The 22,886-nt window shown below is 42.7% G+C and overlaps 1 protein-coding gene across 1 annotated transcript in view; it reads left to right on the top strand.

The window, feature by feature from the left end:
* Window positions 1–22,886, top strand: part of LOC106886113 (ubiquitin carboxyl-terminal hydrolase 13) — a 28,601-nt gene continuing 5,715 nt past the window's right edge. Inside the window, exons 1-3 of the mRNA XM_014938789.1 lie at window positions 1–264; window positions 10,824–10,949; window positions 14,643–14,703. Coding sequence (XP_014794275.1) covers window positions 103–264; window positions 10,824–10,949; window positions 14,643–14,703 — 349 coding nt within the window. The 5' untranslated portion in view covers window positions 1–102. The remainder of the gene's footprint in view (window positions 265–10,823; window positions 10,950–14,642; window positions 14,704–22,886) is intronic.

The raw sequence follows: 22,886 nt of genomic DNA on the forward strand, positions 1-22,886 counted from the left end.
CCGCCGCCGCCACCACCGCCGCGCCCTGCCCCGGGCCCGGCTGCCCCTCCGCCTCCATTGCCCTCGCCTTTGCCCGCTCGCCGTCGGCCGGAGGGAGGGAGGATGCAGCGAGCCGCGCTCTTCGGCGGCAGCGGCGGCGGCGATGCGCAGATGGCCGCCGGGGACCTGGGCGAGCTGCTGGTCCCCTACATGCCCACGATCCGGGTGCCCAAGTCAGGGGACCGGGTCTACAAGACGGAGTGCGCCTTCTCCTACGACTCGCCCGTGAGTGCAGCGCAGCCGCCGCCGCCGCCGGCTGCCTCCGCTCCCCCCTTCTCCCCGCCGCCCACCTGCCCTCCCTCAGCCGGCTTACCCTGCGGCAAACCCGCCCCTCCTGCCGCCCCTTCCTTCCTTCCCTCCCTCCTCGCCTCAGCCTTCCCAAACCTTCCCCCGGTCCCTTCCCGGGCCACCCCGCTCGCCTCCACCTGCCCCGGGTCTCCCCTCACCCTCCTCCTCACGCCCGCGGCTCCTCACGGCCAAAACAGCTGCCGGCTCCTCCGCAGCAGCGTCGGCGGGCTTTCTACGCTTGTTTGTTTATTTATTTATCAATTTTCCTCCTTCCGGTGGTCTGAAGCGGTTGCTCAGACGCGGGGGTTTTGCGTTTTGGAAGGGGGGGGGAAGCTTTCCGGCCTGCTGGGGCCCGGGGCTGCCCGCTCCCCCCGGGGCTCCCTCGGGCTGAGGGCAAGGCAGCCCCCGGCCTTCTCCTTGGAGGTTTTTAGCGACCAGGTGCCAGTCGTTTAGCTTCTCCCTGCTGCCTCGGAGCTGGCTCTCCTCTTTTTAAAACCTGCAGCGAAAGCATCGGGGTTGCTTCAGGTAGAGGCTGGACCTGAAAAGCTGTGTTGAAACTCCTCCTGAAACACTTTCTCTTCCAGGGTGTCAGTTGCGTCGCTAGATTTCAACAAACTCATGGGTATTTCCCCACCAGCTGGTCGGGTTTGCTGTTAAAGGAGTGTCTGATGTGCAGTAAACTTTCCGTGGTGTGATACCTGTTTTGCAGAACATCCCCAAGCTCCACAGACTGCATGTGGCAGATTTTTACTCATTTTTTAACTTTGCTGATAATATTTTAAGCCTTCACAGGCAGTAACAGTTCAATGCTACGTAAGAAACAGGTGCTAAGAAATGACACTTTTTAAACGGAGCTGAAATGTCATTAAAAGTTGCTTCTCCACATGAAGCTGAAGTTCCCCAGAGGTGACTGAGCACTATATATTGTCGTTAAAGACGATAGCAGCAATCAAAAGGAAAGCTCAGGGTTTACATTACAGAATATTAAATGCGAGATACATTTCAGACAGATTTCTTTGAATCCTTTGTCGTCCCCCAACTCTTTTCTGATTCCTTTTAATGCAGAAAATCAAAATTGGTTTCAAAGGTGACTCAGCTGTCTGGTGTTCGTCATGTCTTGTTGAAGAGAGGTTATTTTTACCCCCACTCTCCAGATCTCAAGTGTCACCCAGCAGCCCTGACTGTATCGGGAGGCGGTCTGATTAAAACTGCCTAATCAGATGCTACTGCAGAGGCGCTAATTGCATTATGTACTTAATAAGGGGTTTGGGGGGAAATCAACGTACCACAATCTACCCTTCAAATTTCTACTCAGGTGAACACGTGGTTGATGGTTTTAGTTAAACTTTCAGGCTTCTTCGACATTTTGGTTTATAAAAAGTTTCTGTGAACCAGTGGGAAGGGATATTAAATACTACTACAAATTAAAAACAAGCAATCACCACCCCCACCAACAATCCTCAAGTAAACCCAGTGAAAGCTGTATTTAATGAAACAGTTTGAACAAAACATAAAGCACTTGAGCATAACTGAACAGAAACTATGTATAAAAGTAGCAAAGAAGTTGGAATCACCACATGTTGGGGGGTTTTCTCCAAAAATGTTTCATCCTTTTGACTTTATTGGGAAGAGATTTCAGACTTTGGAAAATGTTGCCCTCCATTGTTAAAGCTTTTATTTTTAAATTGAATTATAGGCATTCACTGGGTGAAAGGTTTGAGTGAACCTGTGCAGTACCAGTAAAAATAAAACTAGTCTCAGTTTCTGTTGTTTTCTGTGGCTTTTCAGCCCACACTGCTCCTCAGCTCAGCTGGGCAAAAGACTTGCCTCAGATTTTATTTTTTTATTCCCAGATAATCTAGCAGATACTTGGGTACTGTTTCTAGGGTGACAGTTCTAAAGGGCAAATGTTTGCTTTCTTGGGTAAAACACTGTCATTTACAAACTGAAATTAGCGAAGTTGTGTTTTACAGTCTTCCATTCAGAAGGAAAGTGACAAGGTAGAGGCAGGTTGTTGTCTTGGCTGAAGGGAGATGCTTCTCTCGGTGTTCTCTGTGTTAGACTGGTTTAGTAACTTACTTTCTTAAGTTGGCTATGTGTGACCTAAGCAAGCCTCTTCCTACTGAGGTGTCTGCCTCCTTTTGGAAGAAGATGCACAGGTTGTTTGTTTGGTTTGGTATAATATTAAAGCAAATGATCAATGTTAAATAACATGCTCTTGGTTTTATTATCCACGGTAAAATTCCAGATTACTTTTCTGATAGGGGAAGTGTAAGCTTATTTCTCAGTATCTCCTCACATCGTCTCATCTTGCTGTTTGAAATATGCTCCTTGTTACAGTTCTAACTTCAGCACCTCTCTCTTTGGAGCCAACTCAATGCAAGATGTTTTGTTCTGTCACTTTTCTTCAGTACCAGATCTTATTTCAGTAGCTTCTTTCATTAACACTGTAAGACTGTATCTCAAGCTTTACCCTTCTTTTTCTTTTTTCTTCTTCTAAGTGGTCAATTTCCTGAGTATTTGCGTGTGTGCTTTAAAGTAACACACTCAGTCACACAGCAGCTCTATACTCAAGTTTCTTTAGTGATACTAATTGTATATTATTACTTTCCCTGTAAGGAAATGTTGTGATCTTATAATAAGCTAAAACCCATCAGGCCTGTGAGGATTAGGGTACAAAGTAATACTATTATTATTATTATTATAGAGAAAGAATCTGCACTGATTTTGAAAAGGACCAAGGAGGGTGGGATGGTCAAAATCAGAGCTGTTTGTGTCAAGGGTTGCCAAAGATAATGAGGTTCTGGGTGTGAGTGGCTCTATATTTAATTCCAATTGTGCAAAGTTTCACATGGCTTTTGCAGACCCATTTGTCACTCTGCCAGTCGTGTCTCTCATATGGATTTCAGCAGTGTAGTGTCACTGAAGATCCATCTTCTAGTGGTTACAGGCAGCTTCACAGATTGCTCTCAAAATTGGTTGACTCACTATTTCGTTTCCCTGAGTTTTAAGTCTTACTTCCTTGGGTGCATCTGAGAACTGCACCTTTGTGCTAAAGGAGAGTCATTAGTTGAGAGATTTCAGAAGTGTGAGCGTAGGAGATGTACAAGTGGATATTCAGTGTATTTTTTCCATGATGATCTTGTCAGGAAGGTGGTATTGTTAGAAGAGCCACTAAACAGGGGAGAAATTCATGTTCCTTAGATTTGGCCTATTTCTAACAGAATATAATAGGGTTAGTTTCCAGGAAATTCAGCAGAATCAGGAGGCAAATGTCTGTGCACTTCAGAGCCCTAGTGACACTTTTTAGTTTGCTTGTCTCATAAGATTAGACAATATGCCTTTTTATTATTTAATTTTTAATTACTTTCCTGCTTTTTTGGTTGCTTCTAGAAAAGCTACGTTTCCCTGATGTGGGCTCCTACTCTAGTGAGCCACTGATTCTTCTATAGGGAAATTGGGAAGGGAAGGAAGGCTGCCCACAAAAGAGAAGTGTGGCCTTGCGTTGGTGTCACTCAGTGAGTGGCACTGGCCCAGTAGCCATGGTGGCCTGCCACTTCCCCACAGTTTGATGAATAAAATACTGTGCCTCTTATTTTTCAGATCTGACACGCGGTCCCTCCTGGTGACTGGTTTTCTGTACCTGTGCTGCTGGGGTGGAGGTTTCTTTTCTCCTATTTTGCCCACCGTGACACCGAAGTCCACTGTGACTTCTTGTCCTCTTTTGTCGGATAAACATGACTTTGTGTTCAGTAGAATGCAGGAGGCAAAAAGGTTGCATTTATATAATCTTTTAATATAATCTTTTGTCCTTTTATTATTATTTATATAGAAGTATAGTATGCTCAGCTGGAAATTCCGCCTTCTCTTGAAGACCTCTGACCATTTCAGACAAGACTCATCTGAGGGAGAGGCAACTGCTAGAAAAGGGAAGCAAACTGGAGTTCTAAGGAAGGTCTATGTGTATGTTGTAGATGGATGTGCTCCTCAGCCTTCCCCATGAAGGACAGGGTTTACAGCTACAGCACAAGGCACCAGTCCCACACAGACAGGACCAAGCAGTCAGGTTCTGGAGATTGCAGGACTGTGTGTGTTGGAGCAGCTTAAAGCTTGGCTTCACTCTGCTGGAAAACCTTACTGCTGACAACAGTTTCCTTTGTGAATCTTGCTGACTTCATTTTCGTGGCTCGGGGGCTCGGTAATGGTTATATTAGGACAATTCCCGAAGGCTAAACTGTGCTGATGCTCAGCTGTTTATTAGACAGTACAGTGGAGGCTGAAATCCTTGAGAGTTTGGAGTGTGTAACTGATATTGGCAACGCTGCATAAAACTGTCTAGAAATAAGTACCTCCAATCTGGCTGTTCCTTTGGTCGATATTCCTTGAAGAAAATGAGAAAGTCACTGGGGCCACTGTCTGGGAGGGGTAGGCTGGTGTCTTGTTTCTATTGATGGAAGCAGTGAGGAAACAAACAAGAGGACTGAATACTCCCAGACAAATCGAATACTCCAGACAAAGGATTTTGGCCAAGTTACTGAGGCAGTGAATTGTTTGGTGGTAGGTGAAAAATCAGAAAAACCTGAAAAATCAGAGCGGTGATGTGCTGCTGCATCATAGGGAGATACCAAAGCTGTCCCACGGGCGAGTGTTTTGTTGGCTGGGAGTGCACCAGGACACCAAGGTTAACTAAATGGTCTTCGGAATTTGGAGAATGGTAAAATCAGTAAGTGGCTCACAAATGAGAAATAACTTTGCAGCTTTGGAGAACAACCAGGGGGTGTGTGTGTATTGTGCATTTCTGTGGATTTGATCTAAATTTGGATCTTATTTTCCCTCCATATGACTGACCAAACTTTAGTTGTGTGTGTGTGTGTGTATTGTGCATTTCTGTGGATATGATCTAAATTTGGATCTTACTTTCCCTCCATATGACTGACCAAACTTTAGTTGTCCTGTTATCCAGAGTGATGACGGGCTGGAATATTTTGGGTAGCAGAGAGACTTTGTATGGTACCTGGAGTGCTAGAAGATAAATAGAGAGATGCAGATGAACAGGCAACCCTGGAGCTCTGCTGAATTGCTGTGGAACCATTAGGTTTCCTCTGAACTCTTCTCCCCAGATCTTTTGTTGTGGAAGCACAGCACTGTCTTTGTCACCAACAGAATTGTACATTTAGGGCTCGGCACAGAGCAGAAATCATCAGGCTCTCTCTAAATCTGAGTTGCTGTGGAAGCAGTGCAGGTGGCACCACTCGAGCTGTGGGTACTGGGATTGAGCTGGGAAATAAATCACGATGGATCTGAGACATCTCTTTCAGTGGCCCAGGCAGCCTGCACTTGGATAATCTGACCCCAAACAGGGTTGATGGATGGAAGTTCTGTGTTCCTGGCTGCAGGTCAGAAGGACTCATGACCTAGTGTTGGTTTTGCCATTGTATCTGCTCACTTATGGTGAAGCCTTGATCTTGCCCATGGATGTCACAAGATACTGCTTCGGAATTACCTGCTCCAGAGTCCACTTATGACTTATGCATGTGAGTGAGCAGTCAGTCTACTTCTTGGAATGGTGCTTTGGTTCATTTTAGAGACTGAGTGGCCCACACAGCTTTTTTTTCTTCTCAGGAAGTGTTGTAAGTGCTGTACTGGATTGGCCTTGTCCATGTGCCCATCTAGAAGACACAACGGAGCAATTGCTTAACGATCTGCTCATAGGGGAATATCCTATCCCTAATCGTTAGCATTTAGCCCAGAACATGGAGGATTTTAAGCCTTTCAAAACTGTAATAATTGCTGTTATAAGTATGTGTGGTTCTCCACAGAACCCCAGAGTCCTGATAAGTTTTTTATTTCAGTGACGCGTACGTTCTTCAAGCTGTTCAATATTTTGCATGTTGCCCTCACAAAGTGTGATAAGAAAGGAAATAGTAACTTTATATTTGTTTGCTTGCTTTTGTTTTTAAGGGAGGGGCAGGATTTCTTTTGTTCTTGAAGCTAACAGTCCAGTTATTAGAAGCCCTGTACCTTAGTTCCTGCTGCCATGGCATTTGTCCTTTCTTTCTCTGCCCAACCCAGCTCTTCTTTTCCCATGTCTCTTCTTTTTCACCAGTTCCAGTGGTACCTGGCTCCTCTTTGCAGCTTGTATATATTCTCACATCGATGCTTGTGTATGTCTGTGTCGTTCTCTTCCTTTTTCTGATTCTGTTGCTTCTTGCTCTCTTCTTCTTTGCCAGATGTCCAATTTTACCCTCTTATTATTCCTTTTGTCACCATTGCTTTCTTGTCATTGTTGGGTGACAGATGACAGGCTTGCTTTTTATTCCTCATTGTAAATTATTATATGTTCTTGAGTTGAATAATAAGTGCTGAAAACTCTGTTATTCTTTTTAAGCCTGTCCTGAAACTAAATACCTGTCATTTAGCTACACTATTGTGGGATTCAGTGCAATATGTGTATGTTAGGGACGGTCCTGTAACTTTTTAAAATATGTTAAAGATTGGATTGTAGTTATACAGATTAATTGTGGTGGTTCCTGATGACCAGACGCTCTGAATGGAGTCCATAGCAGTTCTGTTTGGTTTTGTAGGGAAACACTCTCGTGGAAACCATGGCAGAAGGCACAGAGGAGCCAGTGACCCTCTGTCATGACTGGCACCTTTTACTTTATATGTGGTAGGATGAACCATCTTTTCCTTCTTTATGTTTGTGAAGACTTGTGAAGACTCGAGGTACCATTTTATTCTCTTCTCTGGTACCTATATTTGCAAGTTTTACCATTGCTCTGGTGGATCTAAAGCAAACACCTGATTAGTAGACATTGTGCCCAATCTGTAAGTGTGTGCTGTGTGAGCAGATCGCCGCAGCAATTGTGATTTTATAAATTCATTATTGTCTGAGCCACCTCAGGAGCTGAAATTGCTGAACCCTAGATTTCCCTCAGGGCCCTGAATGGTTTGGGGGTTTGGTAATGGGATACAGGTCATTAGTTCAAATCTTGAGCAGGTTAGTGGTGTTTGAAAGCTGTTAGTCTCTGGTTCCTTGTGGACTGGCTTTTGTGTTTGCCAGAGCTCTCATCCACCAGCTTCCTTCCTCTGGTTTTCAGGGAGAGGGAAAAACTTGCATTTTAGTTCTATCCCTGTGGATTTCCTGTCCCTGTCCTTGCTCATCTTACCTCTGCAAAACACAATTTATTATCCTGAGAGGGAATAACTTGCATTTTAGTTCTATCACTGTGGATTTCCTGTCCCTGTCCTTGCTCATCTTACCTCTGCAAAACACAATTTATTATCTAAATAAGTAAGATGAGCTACTTTTTTTTTTAAAATACTTTTCTCCCTGGTGTGGACTGTGTGTCTCTCTCTGTCAATAAAGCACCTGACATATTGTGACCATCTTAGCAGCAAAGAACAGGAAAAAATACAGTGAATAGCAATCACTTTTCCTTCTGCTTGTGGGGCAAGAAGACTAGTCTGCTCTTGAGTGACCCGGGTAGCCATCAAAGCCTGAGCAAGTACAAGTTTCTGCCCCAATAATGTCTTAAGATTGGAGTAATAAGGGAAAGCAATGTTTATACATTACTTTATGATAAACTTCACACTACGTGCCCACTACATGCTGAGGCAAGAGTGAGGGAGGGGAAAAAAACCCAGCTGAAATTCCTGGGTTTGTCTCCCAGGACAAGCAATGTTTTTCTGATGAAAATAGTGTATTCAGTACTTTAGATATGTTGCCTCCCTCCAGCATAAACTTTCACACATATCTAAAATGAATGTTGATTACAAAGATTTACATGCTACAGCCTAGGTTCCTCCCAGAACTGGTTGTGTGTGCAGTAGGGTTGAATTAATGAGCACGAAACCCGTCTTAGATCATGGTTGAACATTCTTTGAACACCAAAAAGGGAGCTAATAGAGCCTTCTGCAAAGGTGGCTCTTTCACACATGCCCCTCTTTTGCTGTGACCTTTTAGGCTATTGAACATCCTGTCTACTTCTTTCCAAGTTGCGTGAGAGAATAGTCTGCCTGCGTTCTCTTGCAGAAATAACTGTTTTGTTTGTAACCACAACCAACTTACTCAGATTCTACATTTAGCTCATGCGCTGAAAGTGTCAGATTGTTGTCATAGGCTGCTTATCAGAAACGGTTCAGTGGTCTCTTGGATTCTTTCCAGAGAGAGAAAACCATCTCCCAGAAAATAAAATTGTAAACGAAGATCCTGAGACCCTAGGGTGACAACACTATATACTTTTATTTAGGCTGGGGACCTGTAGGATCCCTTGTAGAGGACACATCCACACCTTCTCACAGAAGGAGATCGTGCAAAAGGATTTGGAATACGGGACATAAGAGCAGACAGTAAAGATATAATGGGCCTTAAAGCAGATAAATCCGTGAAAGAGTAGTGGAAATTAAAATAAATGTAAGTCAATTAAAATACAATTGTATTTTATAAATATTTTGAAGACCAGATTTGGAGTTTTCTTTTAACAACTTTTGAGCACAATTGTAAGTATCAGCCCCGTTCTCAAGGCTGTGAGTATTTGAAATTCAAAGGAGCTGTGTTCTTTGGTGTGCTTTTTTTTTTAAAAAAAAATCTCAGTTAAGGCTAAATAGTTTATTTACTCTGCAGAGATAATCACTGTGATATCTAGATGCCGCAAGAATGACTTCATGGTATATGTTAAGTGTGAATGGCAGAGACTAAACCCTTGCTCTAGATTGTATATTTCAATCCTGAAATGCTCAATGCTATTATTTGTCCTTTAGAAGCAGGTAGAGCAACATTTGTATAGTTCATTACATGTTCATCTTTCAACTAAATCTGGAAAGCTGAAGCTTGTATGTGTTGCTTCATTAAGAAAAGCAGAAGAGAGGGATATTTTCTAAAATCTTGGGGTAAAACATCACTCTTTGATCTCTCTCCGTGTTCTGTTCCTCAGCTCCACTGGTTGCTGTGTAAGTACCAGTATTTAATTGGTGTTTGAAGCAGTTCCTCAGTTCTGCTTTAGTTATATTGATAACAATGCACATGTTTGAAAGAGCAGCGTACAGATATGGATAAGGCTTGTGGGTAATCTGGAAGTTTAAATTCCTTCCAGTCCTACTGAAATACTCAGTGCCAGCCTTAGAAACCAGCTGGGGAGAACTAACTGGGTTTAGAGAGACACATTCAAGCCTGGTTTTGGGGCAGTGGTAGGAGGGAGAGACTGGTCTGTGCCAGGTATCAAATGAGCAACAACTGCTCAACACTGTTAGCCCTTCAGCTCCCTTTTCTGGAGGAGAATAAGGTGTGTTAACCTGGTGCTGCTGAGAAAAGTATCGGAGATCAGCTGTGGTCTCTGTCAGACTTGCCCTCCACTTCTTGTTCCAGTCCTTGGGACTGGAGAGGATCTAACTCATGGCTGGCACGGCAGGATGGCCACCTTCTACTGGCTCTGAGAGGGGATCCTGGGGGAGATCAGAGGTTCCTGCCTGGCAGAGCCTTGAAGAGAGGTGGCCCAGGCGGGAGAGGACTTCTTGTTTTACCATATTGAGTATGTTCCAGGTGTGGCACTCTCAGGTGGTATCCTGTCAAAGTAATTCCTTTAACAGCTCTCATTACTTGATTATACTCATATTTGTGCCTAAAGTGACTTGTTTCTGGAGAGAATTTTTTTTTTTATTTCCTTCTAAGGTGCCTGTGGATGAGTTTAGTTCATGTTGTTCTTTGTGGAATCTTAACATGAGATGTTCTGTGCTATCCAATAGCACAAACACGTTCACAATGGAAGGAAGGTCGCAGTGCTCAGTCTGTTATGCACCACCTACTCAAAACAATACACGCCAGAGAGGGATTAAAAAAGTGATCCAGCACCAATGAACCAGATGACTGAGAGTCCTCCTGCCAGTCTGAAGGATGGAGGCAAGATTTGGGACTGGTGGTAAAATGGAACAAGGTCCTGACAGGAGGCAGGATCAACACCCAGCTTTTGGGCAAAAAGCAATGGGACTCCTGCCAGGTTATGCTACTGAAATGTCAGCAGTTGTGATCGGTACCAGGAACATAGATCTTTGTATTTACTTTATAGTGCCCTTGTCTCCAAGCATTCTTACTGCATGAATAGAGAGAATCCCTGGTCGATACTGAAGAATGTTCACAAAACACCTGCCAATTTTCTTAGCCAGTTCTAAGAGCTGTGAGATCACTTGAGATCTGTTTTTCTTGGACAAGATTGTGATCAATAGTAGCAGTTGTGGCTGAATCAATCCCTGGCCATCAGCTCTGTCATGCTTCTGATTTGAAATGTTGTTCTTGCAATCAAATGGCCAAAAAAAGTTCTATTTCAAACAAATGTCTGTACTTCATTATTTCTATGCTTTACAAATTTCTGCACCTACAAATCTGAAAGCGTCTGCAATTCCTTGGGTTTGGTTTTTTTTTTTTTTTTTTCTGCTTGCTGCATCCTTTCTGTCCTGTTCAGTTCCTTCTGTGCTGTAACTATTTGTGTCCTTCCTTTTAGGATTCAGAAGGAGGTCTCTATGTGTGCATGAACACGTTTCTGGGATTTGGAAGGGAACACATTGAAAGGCATTACCGGAAAACAGGACAGTGTGTATATTTGCATCTGAAACGACATGTGATAGAGGTGAGATTTGTGGCTTCCCAACTAACTACCCCAGCAGTTCTTGGGTCTCTTGTGCTCGTTTCTGTAACATGTTCCAGACATAGAGCAAACCCTGAATGACAGAAATGAACACGTTAAGATTTGGGGCTGGATATCAAATTTAGGTGCTTGGATCCCAAGCAGTCCTATAGCTTCATTCTGAGATGAATCAAAAGCCCTAAAGAGTCAGATTTTAAAGGCACCTTGTTGCCTGATTTTAGGTGATCTTTTTCACTACATGCCTTTGTGTATCACATGCATATCGTCTGCATGTTACGTGCATGTGGTTTGTCTGGCACCTTTAAAGGGCTGTTAATGAATTCTGACCTGGGCTTTAGGGAAGGTGCCAGGTTTGCTTATAGCTCACTCTCCTGTAAGCTCTGTCTCTTTTGGCAAGATAGAGGGCCTAAAATAGCTGCTTGGAGCTGGATAGAATACTTCACGTTTCTCATTCTGCAGCAATGTTTCCCCTGGGTGATGAAGGCCCCAAGTTATGTGAAGTGTCCTGGCCACGTATTTTATTTCCAGTAGATGACTATCCATTTTTTATTGAATTATAGTGAGGTGGGTTGCATGTTTCCCAGGCTGAGATTGTTAGTGATGTTTGTTATACTTTACAATTGTCCATCCTTGTTAGGCCTATAGTAATGGTTTCCTTCATGCAGTAACTGAGGCTTTGGAGACCTGAGTCTAGTTTTAGCAACAGCTCTTCTGAGTGAATTTAACACTCCTGAAAGATGATATCTAGGACCAGAGACCGGTGGGCAGAAATCCTGTCAGCTTTCCTTGTATATAACTATCTTCCAGCATGTGACCTGGGAATTTTCAATATTAAAGTAAACCGGCATTAAAATGAGGCCTCAAAAATTCCTTTCCTGGATAAAGATTAGGCTGAAGAACTCCAAAGGGGAGAAACAAATCTATTGCCTGTTGCTTGGTGTTGCATGCCCCTTCACTTCCAACTAGTTCAGTGGTTCCAATTTTTCTTCTTGTGGATCATGATGTAGCAGAGGGGCCCGGGATCTCCATTGGAAGGTGGTGACGCACTGGTGCACTGGGTGATGTGGCAGGAAACAGTGTTAGTCTCTACAGTCCAGGTGAAGATTGTGTTGTCCAACGTGGCTCATAGATAGGATTCCTCATGGAGGATTTTGTTTACCATGACTGTTGGCTTCTTACGTGCTCTCCATGGTTTCCTTAGAGCCTTGAGAAACATCGGCCTTCACTGGAACAGTTTTATGAAGTGTCTGGCACACACTGCATTGTGGCTTTGGTTTTTTAAGCCAAGCTTTTGATGGGGTGGGATACAGTAAAGCCAAAGGCAATGGACATGCTATCTTAAGATTCTTTTAGTAAGGTTGCTATTCTTGCCTGTGGTTCCCTTGGCATCATCCTTGCAGAATGCACTGCATTGCTGCAAAATCCCTGTTTGCTTCCGATGGTGTTTGGAGTAAATATGTCATTTATCTTGTCACAATTCAATTAGAAAATACAGGTCAGATCTTCAACCTCATGAAGAAAATAAGTTTTTTTTTCTTTTCCCTAGAATTTCACTCTTCAGAATTTTTAAATCGGCCACCTTCTAGTAGTGTATGAGTCACATAAAACTGCCTGGGTAGTCTTCAGCCCGGGCAGAGCTTTGGTGCTACAGTGATACCTCAGCCCTGCTGAAAATACTGGACAGAGGAGCATGAAGTGTCCTGCAGTGATGGGGTTTTGGATATTATTCAGTAATGGTGCTGTTAGAAAAAAATCAGCAATGGTGCAGTTAAAGAGAGCACAGAATTGGCTACACTGACACCTCGTACAAGAAGCATCACAAACGGAATTTAATGCCACTGGTGATGCATTGTGTAGAGTCCCATTTGCTGGGTGTCATATCTGTTAGAAACCAAACTTGTTTTGTGGATGGGAAACATTTTCAGTGACTTCTGACGGGTGGAGAAACAAGGTAAAAAACCTGTCAGGTTCTGGGTTTCCTGGGATTATTGAGCATCTGCAATTGCAGTTCAGATGGATTTAGCGGAGAGGAAAATGAAGCTGAAATTTTTAATATCAGGCTGACAGTAATAAACACTCCATGTGAATTCTTCCTCTTTGAAATATCTACTCTTAATGACTTTCACAATGTCGCACGTGGTGACATCAGAATTGGAGCTTCCTAGTACTGAAAACAACCTCTTTTTTTAAAAAAGTTCTGAAGCTATAATCCTTGGACTATGTGCGATTTATTCATAATATATCTGTAATTGAGTTACGTTGTATCTTTACTGCTTTTTAAAAATAGATTTGTATTCTTGATCACTTCCTTTCCACTTGTTAAATTCCAGTAGAATTAAGGAAAAAAAGTGTTCTGCTTGTTTTTTTTCACTTCATTGAGGATATTTATTTTATTTTTATTTTTTTTTAGTGCTGGAGTTGCAAGCCTGGCTCTCCCTAGGGCTCGTATATATGGATAGTAAGTTCTGTTCTTAAGTGCAGCCAAAGAGTGTTGGCATCTGCTCTTTCTAAGAATGGAAAACTTTCCTATGATGTATAAGACCTCTGTGATGATTCAAGCAGTCTGCTTTGGCCAGAGCTTTATTTACATGGTGAAGGGAACCACCCAAAATATGTGACCCTTTCATTTACCAGGGAGCAGAGGCAAACATGAACTTTCCCTGGGCTGACAGGTTCTTGGCTGGTTTCTCTCCACCTGTTGTATCCCAATATTATTATTAAAGAAAAGGTGCCTAACAACCTCACCAGTTACACTAACATCATACACGTTGGCATTATAGCCCCAGAGGCTGATTTGATTTAATTTGATTTGATTTAATGGTGCCTGTTAAAAAACAGTTTAAGAAGCAAGTGTGTTGATGTTTACATTTCCTCAGCTACTAGAGTTTTCTCTAAGTAGTGTGAGGTAATTTGAACTGGAAAAGTTAAACAGTTTAAGAAGCAAGTGCGTTGATGTTTACATTTCCTCAGCTACCAGATTTTTCTCTAGTAGTGTGAGGTAATTTGAACTGGAAAAGTAGAGTTTTAAACTGAATGTCACTTGGAAGTTGTTGCTCTCTGCTGTGGAGCTTAAATTGAAAAATAAAATAAAATCCCCCCTAAACAATTGCTTGGGTGTTATCAGGTTTCTTCCACGCTGGATTGATCTTTATGGAAGCAGGCATGGATCCTGATGGAAAGGGCAATTTTTTTCTGGATATAAGAAAATTAGCTGAACTAACAGATCACAGCAAAGTGGTCATACTAGAATTAGTTATGAAGATTGAATCTTTTATGCTGATTTCTTCCCCTCTCTAATTCAGCTTTAGTCATGAAGAAATACTGTAGGGCATCTAGTGGTAAGAGGTCTGACCGATGCTGGATGTCCCTGTTTTGTTGACAGAACAGCAGTCGGTCACGGTGACCACAAGACATAGCCTGCTTAATTGCTAACAACAAATTTTAAAGGACTCAGGTGGTGGCTTTCTCACTCCATGAGGGTCGTAAGCAGTGATGAGTTGAGCCCTATCATCAGAGGTGAATTCTTACATTACATTCTTGCTCAGCAAGGACTGTGATTTAATAGAAGGACCAAGAAGATAGGTGTGTGTTAGAAATGGTGATGCTATGGGCTTATTGCTGATTTACTGTTGTCTCACTTGATGGATTTTTAATTGTTTCTTTCTTTCTTTCCAGAAGGTACCAGGGGCATCTGGTGGAGCTTTACCCAAAAGGAGGAATGCTAAGCTATTTTTAGGTATTGTGAACAGCTGCTTTCACAGAGTCCTTTTCTGACCCTGTCTGCATGTGTACTTGGGTTCTGTCCACCATTGTGTCTGCCTTTGGGGCTCCTTCTTTATTTTTCTGTTGGGTTATTTTTTTTTTTAAACATTTAGTTCTAGTTTTTAAAGTTGGTCCAGACAAATAAGTAATTCTTAGCAATTTTGGTGTATATTGAGAGATACGTGTATGTATACTTGAAACATTTTAATCTAAAGTAGGCCCTCAACTATTCTCAAACAGCCTAGGATTTGATAGGCATTTTTTGACTTATTCTATCCCTTCTTTATCTTTGTGATTTCCACAAAGCACCTTTTCATTAAAATGTTTATCTATACTTAATGTTTAGATGTAACAGGGCCTTGGTGTGGCCCAGCCTCTGGTCATAGAAAGGGTTGTTAGAATTTCAAAGTTGTTACACCGATAAATGTTCTTAAGTGATGTTGTGGTCTGTTCTGTAATGAATGCAACAGAACATATGTCATGAGTGTCTCTTACCAATTCTTACTCTGTTACAACCACAGTTATATCCCCTTACTTAACGGAAAGCAGTTTTCTTACCACGTCCATTCCATCCAATATCCATTGATTCAGATTATCCAGAAAACCTGAGGGCCTCATAAATATGGATGAGGGGAACATGATGCAAAGCCTATATTCTCCCTCCTCCCACCACTTGTGATATTTCTCTGATTCATCTATTATTTATTCTCTCTGTATTAATAGCAAATAGTGAATTTTTCTTCTGGTAATGAAGAGGTTAAATGTGTTCTTTACAATTGCCAGCTCTTATGGCTAAAAGGAAACAATAGCATGGCCTCCCTTTGGAATTGCTTTGATCTGTGGAATGTGTCCCTGAGAGGCCTTTGCAGATTGTGATCGATTAAATTGTTGTTTTTAATGTCTGTAGTAAGTTTTGCAAGGAGGGCTCAGAGAGAAAAAAGTCTTAAAATGGGTCATAAAGAAATGAAACGTCTCTTCAAGGAGGAGACTCTTAAGTCACAGATGCTGGTCTAAATGCCATTTACTGTCAGTTTGTATTGAAAATAATGTTTGTCACTGGATACTTGTGAAATAATTGGTTCAGAAACAAAGCTGGCTGCAGTGCAGCGATGGCTGTACGGTGTTAGCAGTGTGAGTGTAAACAAGAAGTACAAAAGCGCGGTCAGATTTTATTCTTGCTGATGTCCTGCTACGCTTTGAGGCTCCTGTGGTGGTGGTATGGCAGCACACAGTGTACGCTGCAGAGCGTCCCTCATGTGCAGCGTTGGAGTCCTCAAATTCCATCCTTGCACATGAGCATTTTGTTCCTACGGAGTGGATCTGGTGAGGCAGTTCCAAGTGTCCTGGTCCCAAGGAGCTTCTGAAGGCAGTGCAGTTTCACTGTGGTGGATTTAGCACATGGAACTATCACCATTTAATTCAGCACTTCTGAAATCTAATGCACTTTTGAAAAATACATCTCATCTGGTCTGTTGTTCTGCTGCAATCCTCTTTGCAGCCCCTGCTGGTTGGGAGTAAAATGGTGTCAACTCTCTGCTCTGATCCTTGAGATAGTACTTCCAAGCATCCGACTGCTTTGTATCCACTTCTTTGTCTCAGCAGATCTTATTCTTTTTTTTGGCCATGCTTAAAGAACAAAGAATTGTTCCTGTCCTTATTCATAGCTGAGGAAACGAAAGCACAGAGATGTCAGCCGATTTGGTAATTTTGCATGAGACAGCAGCAGAGATGGTTAGCAGAATTTGGCATCTCATCTCTTCGTCCAACGTCTTCCTCATTGGTTTGGAGCTGCTGGCCTTCTTAATAGGTTCTTTTAGTTCTGGCTTTCTCATTGTGACCTTGGGCAGCTATGGTAGAGATCTGCACCAAAAGGGCTGTTAACCAGTAACCTGCCATTCAGGGCTTACCCTGCCAGACAGGCATAGACAGTGATCAATGGGTGACTCTAACATCGCTGTGTTTCTAGGTGTCTTTGAATAATTCCCTGAAGGCCCAGAGATTTAAGCTTTGTGTACAAAGTCAATCCAGTTTGGGCATTTGTTACATTGCTTCTTATAATCCTCTTTGATGTAAAGCTATTAAAGATACTAAACCCTTTTCAAATCTGCTTAGTATTAGGAAAACATCTTTTGGATGCTCACTGATTACTTTCTAGGACTGCTGCTATCCAGCAAATGCACTAGAAACACAGACTGGTTGGGGCAGTCAGCTGGAAGCATGAACATTAAGAGATCCATAGCAAAGTGTGTGTGCGTGTGCATTAGATTCTGGGCTCATTTTTTTCTTCTTTTGGAGAGGGCTGTGAGCTCTGTAATCAAGAAGCATAATAACACAGTGCAGTGAAATGTGTGAACTGCCTTTAATCCCAATTGTTTAGATGTTGCCAGGCAGTGTGGTTATGATCACTTCAGCTCAGGCTGTGTGAGCTTTCAGGGGATTTGGGGTGATAGTTAAAGTATCTCAATGCATGGAGTAATATCCTCACTGCATTGTTATCTAGGCTGGCAAGTTTGAAGGTACTTTGTGCTTGCCAACATGTGTGGCTATCACACAAAGAAGTTCCAGATCCTGTCTGTAAAAGGGAAAAAAATTAACTGATGGGACAAGGTGGTAGCTCCCCTTGACTTCAGATAAGAAACAGCTGTGCTGTTGTCTTCAGTATGCAACCTCTTGTTTAAATCAGCCACAATGGGATAAGTGTGATATCTGTTTTGGAGAAAAAAAAAAAAAAGATGTGATGGGACCAGGAAAAGTATTGTCACTAAATTTAATTTTCATATTAGCCCATCTGGAAAAAAAAACCTGAATCAGAACTGTTAGAAAGGCATATAAAAATGACAGAACAGAGAAGAACGTTTAGGGATTTTCCAAAGTGAAGTAATGGTTCTGGGTCTGCCACAATACTCTGGGACTATCTGTTGTAGTCTCCCTGTGTGTTCAGTGACTACGTGAATAAGAGCAGTTCCATTAACAGGATCTACTGTGATTTTCCTTAAAAGATCCTGGTCGAAAGGGGTGGTAGAATAAGGGGCAAGATCCTTGTATTAAAGGGATTGGAGGCCTAGTTCTTACAGAAGAGTTACCAGCAGAGTCCCCCTGGACCTGTTACTCCCAGGAGTTATCAGCAGAGTCCTTCATAATGTTCTAATTATGAAGAATTAATGCAATTTGTAAATGGTCTGGAAAGGGACTGAAAAATGGGGAAATAGATTTTGCTGGGTGATTTAAAATCATCTAAGAGATTAAATCTAGAAGCGATTTTTAATGTGTTACTGAGTAACTAAACAATAGATGAAGTAAATGTTGAAAGATTCGAAGACAAGAAGTGTTTAACTGTGTGTGTACAGTGATGGGGTCTGAATGAACTATTTCTGTTCAGAAAGGTTTTTCTGCAAGAGCAATGGTGTGAATGGTTCTCTGAAAATGTCAGCTTCGTTGTCAGCGGCGGTGAAAGACTCAGGTGGAACATCAGGAGTAGAGAAACATTTTGTATTCTGTTCTCTATTTATTATTTTGCTTTATCAATAAGAAGTGAATCTCTCTCTTGAACAAAGAAAGCTGGGTGCAGTCTCACCAAAATGTCTCTCTCCAAAATCAACCAGAAAAACACCCACCCACCACCCCCACCCCAGCAAACAAAAAAACCCCAGAGAGATATCTGGAAGCGTGAAGGTATACACTGAGGGAGGAATCACCACAGTTTTGCCTTGTTCTGGTATCCTCTTCCTGGGCATCTGTTGGTCCATGCCAGAGCCTGGACTCCAGGCTAAACAGAGCTGGCAGGGTGGCTGTCATAAAACAGATGTCCCCTTCCAGATCAGTTACCAAGTCAGCAGCAAGTCCTGGGAGCTCTGTTTTGAGCAAAGTCAGGGCTAACTTCGCCCGTCAATTAAGTGCTTTGGAGTACTCAAATGAACAGCTCTGTCAGCAGATCTGTGGGGATGGTAATTGCTGGTGAGGAGAGTGTCAGTGAGGAGCAGTATCCATGACACACAGCTGGTCTCGGAGAAGGACTCGGAAATAAGTGAAAACTTCCACTGGGTGAACATGTAAATTTGTTGGGGTTTTCCTGGATGGCACCTGCCTGCCTAGAGCCGTGAATGCTCGTACAGCTACCATTTCCAAGGGTAAAGGCCACTCATAAGAGTGGCTGTACACAGCCCCACTTAGCTCCCCTAGATTTCACAGCAGCCAGTAGCAAACTCTGTTTTCAGTAAGGGTGTTTTTGTTTGAGAAGCCTCCGAAGAGGACTTTTATCACAAGTGGTTTAAGTTTATATTTATGTAAGTAAGTATACAGAGTATGTATCTGTGAGTGCAAAGTTGTGATTTAAGAGGATTTGAGCATTTTCTGACAATATATTTAAATTTTAGCCCAGTGAAGCTGTGCATAACCCCCCAAAGTAGCAGTGGAACTGGTTATACCATGAGTTGAACCTGTTGCTTTCCAGCTTTGCCATCTAAGGTTGAGTTGAGTGCAGAATGGTGAGCAGATACCTTACACTAAGAATCTTAATAGTTAGCTGGTTTAGGCAGAACTATGGAAATTGGGCTAGATTAACAAGGGCTAATGCTGCTAGTGAAATAGTTAAGGATTTGAATTTTGGTGGTTTAGCTTTGCTTGTTTAACACATGACTGTGCCAGAAGCCCAAGGGCTGAGGTCTGTATCTAGCAACAAGACCAGCATATTAATGATTTGGAGATGTAGCAAGGAATTTGAGTGTTTTACAAGTAGTGAATGATCCAAATGATCCTAGTAGAAAATTTTACTTTTCCTTTTGCCACGAAGGAGAAGTTTACGACTCTAAAGTGAATCTTTTAAAATTATTTTTAATTTCTTCTTTTTTATAGTTCATCTGATGAGGTCAGTGTTTCAGATGTGCCTGAAGACAAATGAACTGAACCGCTTACAGTTTGCAAAGCACTGCTGCTGGGACTCACTATTATGTAGAGGATTCAGGAAGAAGTGATTTGATTTGAAGGCTCAGTCCTCCACTTCCAAGTCAATACAAATTTGTCCATTGCTTTCAGTGAGAGCAGGATCAAGCCCAGATTCCTAAGGCGTCTTTCTAGGGTTTTAAAATTAGTTGTAATCTCGCTATCAACATCCTCATTCAATTTTCATGGTTGTATTCCCTTTCATACGCACACAGACGCATCCATATGCACAGGAAATCCTGTTTGGGGGTCCTGCCTGGAGTCTCCTTATGCCACTATTATTAGTGCAGTCAGTTGGTAACTTGTCTAAATCTGATCTGGGCATGTCCCCTCCTTTTCTTCCCCTCCGGCGGGTTGGTTTACAGTGCTCTGTCTCCCACTTCCAGCTGCTGTTTTCAGTTAGTTCAGCGGCAACGCGTTTCTCACCCTCGCTAATGTGATGCCTGTGAGCTGGAGTGAATTCACTCTACTGATCACTTGCCCAAAATAACAACGTCAGTCGAGCCTGTGTTTTAAGGTGGGTGCTATTTTGCTTTCCCCGTCGTCCTGGCCTCCCAGCACAACACTTATGACCTACAGACACTTTGTTTTAGTGACCACAGTGTTTAACTGGGGCTCTGAGGAGGCTCTGCAAAGCTGTCAGCCCATTAGAAGGGGAACAACGTCATGTGGACATTCACCATCAAGCTGTCAGCTCTTTAAAAAAGATTACAGACTAGCTGGTTCTCTTGTGGCTCAGTCTTAGAACTGAGGAAACCTTTTTTTGCCCAGAGATTCTTCTACTCACGGTGCATATTAGATGAACATCCTCATACAAGAAACAGCTTTGTAGGAAGTATAGTGCTTAAAAGTTCATATTCTTCAATGCCTTTAGTGTTACAGTAATTTTTAATCAAATATGCTCCATTTGCAAGTAGATTTCCCCCTGCCCCTCTTTCCTCTAGTTACTCTTGTTCCTCTTTCAAATTCTACATTGGTTTTACATTCCAAATTTGAAGCTGCCTGCAGACTGAACCTGATGCCCCATGGCTCCAGGGTCAATTTCTGCCCTCGTTTGGTGTGGGCTCCATTGCTTTCAGAAGTAATAGTTGTCTGTTTTTATTAGGTCTAAGCTCATGGCTTTCTTAGCCGTGTTGGCCTTTGCACAGACACAGAAAATATGATGTGGATAGAACATCTTACTGAACCTAGAAATTCTGACTCTCGGCCCATACCAGCCAAAATGTAAAACTGTCAGTAGTTATTTGGGGGTTTTCAACTGGACATCCTTACGGGGCCTGTCTGACAGTCAACAAAAGGGATTAGTTTATATGGTCATCTGTTGTGTCAAGGGATTTCAGTCAGTGACCTTAGAAGTCCTTTCTGGTCTTATGTACTGGATCTGAACCCCAAGAAACTGCCTTCAGAGTGATAATTGCTAAAAATTCCATTAATTCCTATTTAGAGGGAGTAGGTGTGTGGAGTGGAAGTGTACAAGCTTTACATGGTCACCTTCAAAAGTGGAATTGCCAGTGAAATCCTCGTGTTGCTTTTTTTGTTTTGTTTTTTTTTCCTGGGGCTGTTATGAATCTGTGCGCATCTTTCTTTAAATACGAAGCGTGATGCTGCCGTATCGGTGTGTCAGACACCCAAAATACCTGTCTGATGGGACATCGTTTTCTGCTTTTCTGGTAACATGAATGGCATGAAGTCTGAGAAGGTAAAAAGGAACTTTCCTTCCCTACCCATTGCACACAGAAGGTTGCTGCTCCTCAGTGTGTGGAGTCCTTAGGTGGCAGCAGGTGATTGCTGATGGGATATTCCGTCTTTCATCCCTGGGTCACTAGTTCAATCCATGTCAGGTCAGCAGCAGTGAAGTCCCTGCTGTCTGACTGATGTCGTTTGGCTTGAGATGAGCTGAAATGTGTGTCTGAATTTTGAACCCAGGCAACCGTATCGTTGTGTGTCTGTATCGTGGACTATAAATGCTATAAATTTAATGTCAATATCGTTAGGAAATTTAATTACCAGCAGGTTTTACATTTATCTACAGAGAACAGCATCTGATGTGAGCTGTCCTCAGGTTCCCTCTGGTGGCAGAGAGACGTGTGTGACTACAGGCACTGGAAGAGGTGTTTGCTGCCTTTAAACCTGTTTGAACACTGAGTTGTCATCCTCTCTGAGGAACCTCCGATTATTTAGGAGATGGGCAGTGCTCTGGGGTTTGCTGTGCCAGCCACCATCACACTTCTGGGCTTTACGTGAAAATTCTCTGTGATGCGTTGCTGTATGTGTCATCAGCTTGGAGATACCTTCTTTGCTCCAGAGAAAGAGAGAGTTTACTGCTGCAGACTGCATCTGGTGAGATTCACTCCTTATCAAAACACAGGATTGTAACAAAAACTGGGAAAGAAGACCAGAGTAAAGTGAGGTCTCTTTCCTGGTTGTCTCTATTATGCTGCAAAAAAAGGAAGGGGTCATCACGAAAATAATATGATTCAGGGAATTAGTAATGAAATAGTATTTTCTTTATAAATGCCATGCTTTCAGAATAAGAAAAAGTTCTTGCTTTTGTGTCTGTATTCAGCTGATGAGAAGGAGCTTTTGTTGGTTGCTGCTGAGAAAGAGGGGATGCTGCTGGAAGTCACTGACAGTGGGTGTTGTCACCCCTCAGGGCTGGCTGGTGCAGCAGGTGAGGCAGGAATCGAAGGCAGACTGGATTGTGTTCCTCTCAAGAGGTGGTCTTTCCAGGTCAAGTTAAAGTATCTTTGGATACTTGTTTTATCACTTAGGATGTTCAGGCTGTCACTGCCCACTGGGTAAACAGAGAGCTTAGGTTTCTGAATCTGGCCTCTGTCATCCTCACCTCTGTCATCCTCGCCCCTCCCCTGTCCCAAATATACATTTGAGATTTCAGGCATTCCCGGGGTGCAGCGGTTGCTGCACATATATTTACTTGGAGTAAAAACTTATTTTAGCTACTGCTAATACATCTTCTTTCTTCTTGAACCTTATTCTGTCGGTGACTGTCTGGTACATCAGACTACGGTAGATCCAGCATCTCCAGATGGGAGAAGGATCCAGAACATCCCATCCTTGCCCAGGCTGTTCTTAGAGCTGAATCTTGTGAAACATCTGACAAAACGCACACGTTTGGTCTTAACTGGTCACCCTGGAAAGAACTGAGCAAGATTTTAACTCTGTCTTGTCACTACGGGATAAGTATGTTTTTGATGAAGC

This window comes from Calidris pugnax, unplaced genomic scaffold (assembly GCF_001431845.1).
Source record: "Calidris pugnax isolate Ruff unplaced genomic scaffold, ASM143184v1 scaffold52, whole genome shotgun sequence".
Lineage (NCBI taxonomy): Eukaryota > Metazoa > Chordata > Aves > Charadriiformes > Scolopacidae > Calidris > Calidris pugnax.